The sequence below is a fragment of the Arctopsyche grandis genome, chromosome 4 (assembly GCF_051622035.1).
Source record: "Arctopsyche grandis isolate Sample6627 chromosome 4, ASM5162203v2, whole genome shotgun sequence".
Taxonomy (NCBI): domain Eukaryota; kingdom Metazoa; phylum Arthropoda; class Insecta; order Trichoptera; family Hydropsychidae; genus Arctopsyche; species Arctopsyche grandis.
This window is the reverse complement of record NC_135358.1, coordinates 12,484,041-12,495,599: the sequence shown is the minus strand read 5'-3', so window position 1 is coordinate 12,495,599 and position 11,559 is coordinate 12,484,041. Positions and strand designations below refer to the sequence as shown.

General features: G+C 30.9%; 1 protein-coding gene across 1 annotated transcript in view; it reads left to right on the top strand.

Moving 5' to 3' along the window:
• The first annotated feature begins 2,088 nt into the window (after positions 1–2,088).
• Positions 2,089–11,559, top strand: part of LOC143910671 (uncharacterized) — a 62,884-nt gene continuing 53,413 nt past the window's right edge. The window contains exon 1 of the mRNA XM_077429251.1: positions 2,089–2,164. Within this exon, the coding sequence (XP_077285377.1) occupies positions 2,107–2,164 (58 nt within the window). The 5' untranslated portion in view covers positions 2,089–2,106. The remainder of the gene's footprint in view (positions 2,165–11,559) is intronic.

Sequence of the window (11,559 nt, the reverse complement as noted above, 5' to 3'; positions counted from 1 at the left end):
ATAATAAAAAGTATTAAAATGAAAAATGAATTTGTTTTACGTATGTTATATATGTTAAAGGAAAACTTTTTTCATTTTACTTCAATTCTCTCTATCATTCTATAAAAAATAGTTTGATCTCTCAGGAACGGTTTTAAGCTATTATATCAGTCGTTTAATTGTGAACCCAATGCCATATGCGATTTATTGTTCTTGCCATTCTAAAGCGAGCTTTGCCTTTGTTTGATAAATTTTGTACGGATTCTTTACAAATCCTCAAATATAACTAAATTAAACTCTGTAAGCCTCAAATTGAAAACCTCTGGACTGTGTAAAACTGTAAACCCTTTGAAAACTTTTCAATTCTACATTATATTTGTTGGTAGACACACACACACATACACAATTTATAAGCATAGTATTATCGAATAATTTTACTCATATTGCTTAGCCATCGCTAAATCGCCATTTTCAAAGGTAAGTAACGACTTCAACTTATTCACTGATACTTTGACGAATATATTTTCCGCTTAAAAGCGCAGACAAAGGGCTGAATTTCCACGTAAATATAATATTATATCCAGCGACGATGCTTCGTCAAATATGCCCGTTGAAAGTTTCTCTCAAACAATAATTAATTTGTACCGATTGATACAATTTAGAGAGTGCTGTGCTGGTCCAATTTAATTGATTTCGCTTGTGACTATACATTCAATATACGTCTGCGTTATGTGATTCGATAATTCCAATTGATGAAATGAAAATGACAGGTTCATTAAACTATTTCATCAGTTGCTAACGAGTTTTGAACTGTTACATATATATATGTACATACATATGTATATACATATACGATTGAATATAATACGATTGAATATAATTATGTATTCATCTATTAATCGAATATTGTATTTTATATACAAGCATATAAAGGTTTGTTGAAGATGAAAAATTGTCTTTTAAAAAAGAATATGACTAAGCCCTTGAATATGACGGGGATCCACTTTTTGCGCAACACGCGTCAAACGTCGAAAAATTGACAATTTCATACGTCATCTCTCTCGTTTATGTGATTTTTTTGGCGGTTGAATATCGTTGTTTAGTCTGCGTTGTAGCTGAAAATGCGAGGGTTTTCCCGCCTGAAACAAATGGGTGGGATAAATTACCATCGTGAAGTTTCCCCCGACCCGCATCCGAAGGGTTATCCGTCTTTTGGCAATCAGGAGGCAAACAAGATGCTGGGATTACATATACCGACCCCATGTTCGATACCCTTTGTCGTCGTCCAAGATTGTGAACTTTTTTAGCAGCCTATGAAAAAATCTCTGTTCATACTTCACGAGTGGCCTGAAGTTGACGTATCGGTATGAGAGTAGGATCGTCCCAAAAATAAAATATATTATACTATTTATTATTGTATAATCATATACATATTAAATTAAATGCTTTAATATGACATTTGTTTGAGGCTCTATTTATCATGCCTATGATATTTTGTACATACAAATATAATTGGTACATTGGAACATTGGAATATTGGCCATAGCATTATAATATTACATATGTATATTTGTTGAAATTAATCTGGATTGATTTGTTATAATATAATGTCCTTTTTTACTATGACGATTGTGTTCGAATTCCCATCGAGCAAAATTTTAATTGACATGCAATTATGAACTTTGGCCAATGAAAATTAGATCATTCTTTTATTTTTACGACGTTCGAAACTTTTTATCTTAATTTTATTTCAGTAGCTACTCGAATTATTTCCTGTGGGTCGATATTTTAATTTAGATGTAAACTTTAGCTTTTGCACTACATTTTCTCGACATAAATCAGTTTAGTCTCTTAAATATTAATTTATTGCTAAAAGTTTGATAACACGTAACAGATTGAAGAATTTTTTTGCTCGTTAAAGTAATTTTTTACGTGATTATTTTACAATGAATTTGTTTTTTTTATTCCAAGTATGAAAAAATACATAATATTACTACAAAATGAAAACTTGATTTGTAGTGTGTAAAATAGTAAAATAGTGTGTATTCTAAATTAAGATTTTTTATGTAATTTCATATTCAAAACAAAGTTTTTTTTTTTCAGGGAGCTCAGCTTTTTTCTGTCATCATGCTGTGGATCATGCGTCTTCGTGGCAATAATAACAACAGATTAACATCCCCATCCGGTAAGTGAAACATTTTCATTGTAATACTTTAAAAAATAATAGCCCTTTAGCGCACACGAAGAGGAAATTTCCGCTGTTTTGTATTTTTTTCATATGAATATGTGAGCATCATTCGTATGCTTAGTGGGATGTTTTGCGTTCAGTTTGAGTAAAATTTTTTGAAATATTGTTCGAGTCTTGACGAATTGCTCCTCGAAGCGAGATTTACGGACGCTGCGCAAATGAGCGATGTGTTTTTCTCGCGTTTTTCCCGGAAAATTCGGAGGGCGAAAATGCACGAACCCTCGTCATGGGTCTTGACTTGAAGTGTGATTTGCGTCGAATGCGAAGAACGTATATAATAAAGACATAAGTGAGTTATTGCAAGTCACATATTACATATTGTTGCTATTATGTATACAAACGTATTTACCTTATATAAAATATATGTTATATTATACATACGTTCACTAGGCAAATACAATAGAAATGGCACGCAATTTCAAACGCTCATATCTCATATATTGGTTCCCAACTCTTTATGTACATATACTGTCTTCAAACATCACTCGGTAATGAAAATTTAATAGTATTTAATCATTTATACAGGTATTACCTTTATTTTTTATTTTACATTACATATACATACATATAGTCAAACATTGTACATAAATATTTCAATTATTCAAGGTCAATTACAAACATCGATTAAAAATCATAGAGACATCTATGGAAAAATTTGCAGCATTTTATAAATCAGCAAACTGTATTTTTAATTTTGCGAGAAATAGGACAGGGTTGCCAAATTGTTGAAAGATCGACCTTGGGGTATATAAATATGTTCAGGGTGTCATGAAGCTAAATGCAAAGCGTAAAAAGGTTGATTGCTCATATCATTTAGAACATTTTGAGCAACACATCCCTCAGTCCAAAGTCTTTTTTTATTTATTTTGATTTTATATTTCATTTTAAGTAAAATCATTAAAACCTCACAGTTAATTGCTAATACTGCGCAAGTCAAAAGTGATATGTTTGTCAATTATTATTTTTTTTATTTTTCTAATGTTTCTTCAATCAAATAAAAATAAATACAACCATCTGTGTCAACAGGAAAAAATATTAGAGCTACAATAAGTTTTCAAAAAATTTGTCAAGTAGGAAAAAACTGATATGTTTTTTGTATTTAAAAAAATAACTAAATTTTCTTTAAGAGGTAAAACCTTTTTAAAAACATGCCTGCTTTTTTCACTTTCTTTTAAGATATCACTCATGCAGATGTCTTGCCAATTATCAGAATTAGGGGTGTAAAAACCTAATTGAGGGAGCGCGCCGAACAAAGGCCGCCATTCACAAGCGATTTTAATTTTAACTTCTAATGCGAAATAAAACAAAAAAATTGTTAAAATTATTTACTGTTTATCTTCAAATGTTAGACATTCATCTGACTTCCGTGGTGGTAATTTTGAGTTTCATCTCTTCTTCATGGTATGAAAAGGTTTTTATATTTAGCTGTTATTTTGTAATTACTTTTTTGTATAAATGACTTTTCATAACATCCTGTATATACAGATTTTTTTCATTTCTTATACCTTTATTGTACATAAGATATGAAAAAATTATGATCATTTTGTTGTGTTGTAATATTGTTTTTATCTTTGTGAACCGGGTTTTATATAGATATTTACGTGAGGCGAATTTTCTAATAATAAAGCGATACGATTTTTCATACTAGATATTTGTACGTATGTGTATACAACCTCTTGATGATATACTGGGTATTCACTTGAGACAATAGCATTGCTTTCGAGCCAGCTAATTGGACCAAATTTATACAGACAATTAGAGAGAGCTCATCGCCTATCGCAAAAACAAAGGCCATCTCCGAACATAGGTAGGTAAGTAAGTACAAAACGTTAAAAGGGCAACTGTTGATGTCCTTACATATAAACGTATACAAAATACGAGTAACTTTATCTGTAGAACGTTGAACAAACGATTTGAGGAAATGTAGTATCATTACGTAGAGGAACTGTTACGTTGGGATCTTCATTCAACATTAGGGCTTTCACGTAAAATACTAATGATGATTACACACAAACATACACTCGTGGGCTTAAATCGTATCTATAGCTAGGTGGAAATTAATTCAAGCCGTACGTATCTGCGTAGATGAAATCATCGCGTCCCAAAAGGAGGCCGTAGCAAATTTGCGGAACCTTATTAACGTGCAATGAATTTAGTAAGCACGCTCACTTGTATGAGGGATTTGCGTAAAAACGTAACACTAATTTCACACTAAGACATCAATGACTAGAATCTATCGAATTGCCGCTATATAGCGTAAATTTTCTATTGAATATAATTACTGATTGAATATTTATGTATGTATTTATGCGCGGTGTACCAATATTCAACTCTTGATCCTGGAATTGAGGGTCTAATTTTAGGTATTATTATTATGAATAATATTTGCCGAAAGTACATTGTCTGAGTCCGGTCGATCCTTTGGAGATCTCTTTGAATCCTCACCACACTTTCGCGACTTATGAATTGGGGGGATTCGAGGGGGAGGCAGGGAGGGTGAAGAATCTTAGAAATGGTATATATTATATGTAGGTAGCCATTGATTTCCATTTTCTTTGAGAATTTTGAGAGGTTTCGCATAATTTATTTGAATTCAATATTGAAAGAAAATATGATAATACCGTATCAATTTCAGCACTTGAATAAGCCGATATATTAAAATATTTCCATTCGCAATCATTGGATATGAAAATTGATCAATGCAGTATTAAATAAGCGGATTCCTTTATCTAATTGTCGTGTGTAACGTGTGCTTATGTTAGCGATTATTAGTTGTCGGCTAATGTATAATTTCTGTATTGAAGAAAATACGAATAAATTCATATTAACAAATGTCAATAATAGAATACTTATTGACATTTATTAATGTCAATATTGCATTTAAGTAATTATATTATTTATTTATAATAATAAATAAAAATAATAATAGTATAATATTATATTTTAGGTTCATTTTAAATTTGTCACATTATATATGCCTTTTGAAAATTGATAAATTGAATTCTACATAATCCTGTGTGGCTCCTTGGAGATTACGGTTTAGGTTGATTAAATGCTTACAATATTGTACATATACATACATAATATAAATTTTCCCTTACATTTAGAGACGAAAATTAAATGAGAAGGTACAATGTTTTTCAGTAACGTGGTTAGACTATTTATATGTACATACATAGTTTTTCAATATTATATCAATAAATGAAAATTTTTAATGTTAATTTATTAATCGCCTTTAAAATGATTATTTTCAAATATAAATTATTAAATTATTATTATTAAATTATTATTATTAAATTTTGCTGTAGTCTATACTTTACATTTATGTATATTTCTCAAAACTACCTATCTCTACATACATATATAACGAATTACAATTATTTTTAAAATAAAAAAATTTTATTTGAGGTTGAATATTTAAAAAAATAGATTTTTGTATTACGTAGATATATAATATACACTACAGCATACCTTTAATTACAATGTATGTACATATATCTCTGAATATTGTGCGTGAGCAGGCTTGTAAAAGGTCAATGGAATCAATGGACCGGACCGGAAGTCGTTTTCAATCGATTTTGATGATTCTACGTATATACCTATACATAGGTGCCAAGTATTGAATTTGAAGTAACGACGCAATTTACTTTTGATTGAATCGTCATTTGAACAAATTTAAGCCATAATTATCATTTATTTATGTATTTATTTAATATTAATTTGCTAATTAAAACATGCAACCAAAATAAATAAATAACTATGTTATATGTACATATATAAAATTTTCAATATATTATATACATATGTATATGTACATATTTAATCATTAATTTTAAAAATAATTCGTATTCATGTTTATTTTCAGGAAGAAAGTCACTAGACGACATTTTCAGTTAAGTCTAAGGCTTCACGATCAACGGTTGTTAATCAAGGGATGAAATATATTTTTCTTTAATTTCGTAGCTCGTAGTCAGTATAGCCATTTAATTTCATTAGCAGGCTTCATAATGGCCTTTTGAAGAAGAAGTTTTAAACGGACGAACAAACGAATGAGTACGTCTTCTTCGACAACTTCCAACAATCTGTAGCGCTTCATTTCACGCGAGCGAATTTGGAAATGTTCGTTGCTCTTCGTTCGGTGCGTAATAATAAAATTATTCTAATTTAAGCTGCTAGCTTATGAAATTTTCGACACTGTATAAACTCATAGCAATACGTATATTTTATAATATATCTGAGCATACGTAAGCGTAAACATGTGATAAATATAATTTGTTGATTGATAAATAGTACTGTTTAATATTTTGAATATCTAATCTTATATAATATAATGATACTAGGTGAACCCGGCATGCGTTGCAATGCCACAATAACGCATGCAATTCCCGTTCTCGTTCCCGTTCCCGTTTTCGTTCCCGTTCCCATTTTTCGGTAAAACGCAGGCAACGAACACGTTGGTTGCGACGCGAAAACATTTGAAATTATAGCGTTGGAATGAGACTCATTCCCGTTTTTCCCGTTTCCGTTCCCGTTTTTGGGCGATTTTTTTTCACAGTAATCTTCCCGGACATGCATATAACAAATCCTGAAAGTTTCATCGTAGTTGGTTCAGTGGTCTAGGAGCCTATTCGAGACACACACACACAGACATTCATTTTTAAATATATATAGATATATGTATTTACATATGTATGTCATATCCTTTTCCACCTATACATACATATATTAATGGATTAATTCTGTAATTAAATAATTAATTAATTGTTATTTCGTGTTCTTCACCTTCTGGAAATTCAGTGATTTGTGTAATAATAAAATACTGCATTGTATGTAATTAATTGTCCAGGAAGGTGCATTGGGGTCTTCCTGTCAAGCCTTCCTGATATATATGTATATGTATCTATGTAAAATAAAATAAGAAATATATGTATATGTACGTCGTTGTTTGTTTCTGTCTTGAACAGATTGCGAATACGTTCAATTGGCCCATTTTTCTTATGGCTTTTCGTGGAATCATTTTCACAATGCCTATAGAAAAATTCAATTGAATTTTTTCAACCATCAAAAATCCTTTTAAGGTGCTTCCTCGCACTCTGATATTTTCCTTCACTTTTATGAAAAATAAAATTCTATTGTATTTCGATTTCACATTTTATTTTATTTTATTATTTACTTTTTGTTTTTTTTTTAATACGTAGTTATCTACATATATATAACTTATCCGACGCACATCTGTCAATATCTTTTATGAAAGCCATATAATTTAATTTTCATGATATACAATTTAATTTTCATGCCATACATGTTAATTTTAATTACGCAACTTTTAATTGCGCAATTAAGGTCTATCCATATTTAGTAAACCTTGCTATACGAAAATAAATTCAACAAAAAAGGGGGATTTTTCGGAGTACTTTCACATTTACAGTAATAAATTTTACGAAGAAGATAAACGCCCAAAACAATTTTTAGAATTTTTCACGGGAAAATTCGCATTATTTATGAGTTTTTAAAATTGATTTGTTAGTAAAACTAATATTCTACATATATCAGAGTACATATTCCTTAGAAACTGTAGGTATGTATGTACATACATACATACAAACGAATAGCATTATGAAGCTTTTTGACTTATTTGGGTAATTTTCGAGAAAATTCGTCGAAAAATAATATCTACGAAAATATTTCTTATTTTATTAACAATATGAAATATTTGTTGTGCATATTTTTTTTCTTCACAGCCATTTTTGTCATGATTTACTATGGTACATATGAATATTAATCACGTATGATGTACGTATTTATACATATCGACCGATGTCAGGCAAATGGGGCTTTGTGAATATTTAGGAAATTTATATTGTATATTACATATAATTATCAGAATATAATAATAATTAATATATGTATGTATGTAGGTGTAATCGATATGTACTGTAATACGTAATCTGTGCCATCATAAAAGCCTCCTAGAATTGCAGACACCAGCTATGAATCATCGACGATAAATAATAATGTATGTACATACATACAATCGTGTGCTGAAATTCACGTAATTCAACTGTCACACGCCAAATCGAAATAGTCAATATATACATATGTATATGTACATATCTATAATGTAAGCGTCAACAAAGCAAAATTGATGACTCATAATATCATGCGTGGACAATGGTCGTTTTTGCACTCTTCGGAATAACAATTTATCGCTTTTTATCGTCCGTTGCCAAAAATCGTCATATTACAACATGGGGGGGAGAGAAACGCTAAATGGCCGAAGGGTCACACCACCCACTTGCCAATCTGGGCGTCGGCTCTCCTTTGTGCCTGTCGCAAATACGTTTTGGCCCATACAATGTTGTTGATTTCTCGTAGGTACACGATTTCAAAGGGACCCCCGTTCTCGGACCACCTTTGGCGTAAAAGTTCTTTTCGATGTCGAATAAATAAATATACGATGTACATGCCTAAATATATATTTGAATGTGTTCGTAAAATATTTACTTTGGGTGTGCCTATGTAATTTGTTTGGTTTAGTATAAATAGAAACGATTCATGCCAATATTTAGTGTCGGCTTTGTACGAAATTTTCAAATGATTCAAATTAATTGGAGCGTTTAATTCGACAGAATAATACTATTATACATATTAAGTAGAATTACTGCTGTTTTTATTTTATCTATGTACGTAGTAATAATAGATGAAGTTTTGTGATCATGCGAAAATTCAAACTCGGGATTTTGACTGATTCAAACTCAGAATCGATCAAAATGTGGGATTTTTTGGCACCGTTTTTTATTAACACCGTTAGTCCTGTAGAACTGAAACTTAGTATCGATTACTGAAATTCTTAACTTAAATTTCGTATCTAGAACTTAAAACTTAATACCAAATAATTTATTAAATTTGGTAAGCATCGGTGGCTGTTTGCTGTTATTCGATTTTTCTTCCATTATTTTTTTTGACCCCTTAAACATGTGTGCTCTTCACAAAAAACTCAAGTATAATTCTTGTATTGATGTGATGAAAATAAAAAAAAATCACTAAATTTAATAAACCGGAAGTGGAATTTTTCCTCTTAGAAAGGTAAAAAATGTTGTAGCCACTATTCTGTCCACATCCTTAACCGTATCGAGCTGAAAATTTACATTTGTATTCTTTATGTGCTAACTTAGAGCTGATAAGGTTTTGGTCAGAATTCGTAAACCGGAAGTAGTATTTTTTTAAAACAATATTTCATTATTTTATTTTAACTCAATGCGTTCAATGTGCTCAATTTGTATCGAAAATACTGTCATAACCGGCATGTGTGAACGTATATGTATGTTTAATTATCGAATTTTGTTTTGTGACCTTTTTATATTCCTCAAATACATAGATAAAGTCATGGGTTGGTTACATCCGATATTCTAGATAGTATTATTTTTTGGATTAGGTAGTTTTATTACAAATTGTAATAATACGAATATTACAAATAATACAAATATTACAAATCCTCGAATTCGCCAAAAGCGTTTTGGTTTTCACACATACGTACTTTGATTATTGGATATATGACAAGTGATAAAGCTCTTTTAATAATTTTATACTCCTTGCCAAAAAATGTGCATAAGCTAAAAATAATTTTAATTCAACATAAAACAAAATAATAATTAGTCAATCAATACTTTCAAAAGTTCGTTTATACCAGCACAACTCAAGCCAGCAACTACATATGCTTAAACGGCAGTGCGATAAATACTCTTTAGTGAATTCTATATGGACACATTCATATGCTCCGTAATGTGTGTATGTGACGTACCGAAACAGTAGCAATTGACATGAATCTATTCATATTTTATGTACAGCAGTACATGTGTAAATATTCACATAGTGGCGAGTGCACCCGTATACCAGCGAAAGTGATATAAATATTTTCGGAAGCGTCAAATGGGTAAAAATTGAGTCGATTATACGACGCATGCAATATTGCGCCATATCGTCGCGCTCTGTAATGCATGTGTAAGCTGATTTTGCCTTGAACTAGTGCAAAACAAGTATGAACGAGCGTAAAATGAGCGATGCTGTATAATATAAAACTTTTATTTTTTCTTGCGGTTTTGTGCCGAGCTATCGATGCACAGTGCTGAATAGTATGCACATATGTATTTACATATCAACGGATCATAAAACGTATTTCGTAACGGAAATTTATGTTGTAATAGTTATTAGGCTAATTATAATGAAGAATATATCGATGGCTTGGTGCACAGAGATTGTATGTCTAATTATGAATTTGTATCGAATTTTAAGTTTGTAGATGCTGAAATAATTCAAGTTTTTCCTTTCAGAATTATTTATGCAGTAAAAATTACCTTGAAAGGAAAAAGGAAAAACCTGAATTATTCCAGCATCTACACACTTAAAATTCAATACAAATTCAAAAATGGACATACAATATCTGTGCACCAAGCCATCGATATGTATGTATTATATATGGTTTATGTATAGAGTTTATTATATGTTTGTATGTGTAGTAAACATTTTTTTTATGAAGATTGTGTAGTAAGTAGTATACACGAGGTCACGTATCAAATTTATGTGTGGAGGGTAATCTTCTCTCTTTAGAACAACTCCAATTATATGTATCCGGTAAAGCCACAAGAACGTCATAATTTAACCGGATACAGCCAGAGACTCTTTCAGCTCCATTTTCTTAGCAAAACAGAGGCCGACATCTGTCCGCGTATTTATTACGCCAATTTTCCTAAAGACCTTCTCCGTCTTCATTACATCGTAATAGCCCGCGTTTGTTCCCAGCTCTCATTTTATTTTAAATTTAAATTTTCGTCATTTCGAAAATCACATTCGCTTCCTTGAGTGTATATACAATATATTTAAAATTGTCACTTTTTTGTACGATGTAGTGTCGCCAGTGATGTAATATTGGACCTTTTTTACACACTTCGGTATTCCTCGTTCACTCTCTATATAAACATTTATTATGCATTGAATATCAAAAATACATTAGAATGAGCACTTATCGTGATATCCCTTTTACAATTTTTCAAGGTGCTTTTGTTGGAAACCGCCTTCTCATACTGAATGTGTAATTTAAGGGAGAGTTTTCCTACGTTGAAAATTCAACAAAACGGTGTTTTTTAAGATTTTCATAATAAAGATAAGGCCCTTGAATGGAAGCTCCTTTTAAAAGAGATGGCTCGCGTGTTGAATAACATCGCGCGAAATTTATACTAACTTGAATATTAAGAGTATTTAACTCCATGAAATCCCTCGAAAAGTGGTAAGCGAATGTAACATTCACCCTTCACCTTCACTGTCACAGCATTTTC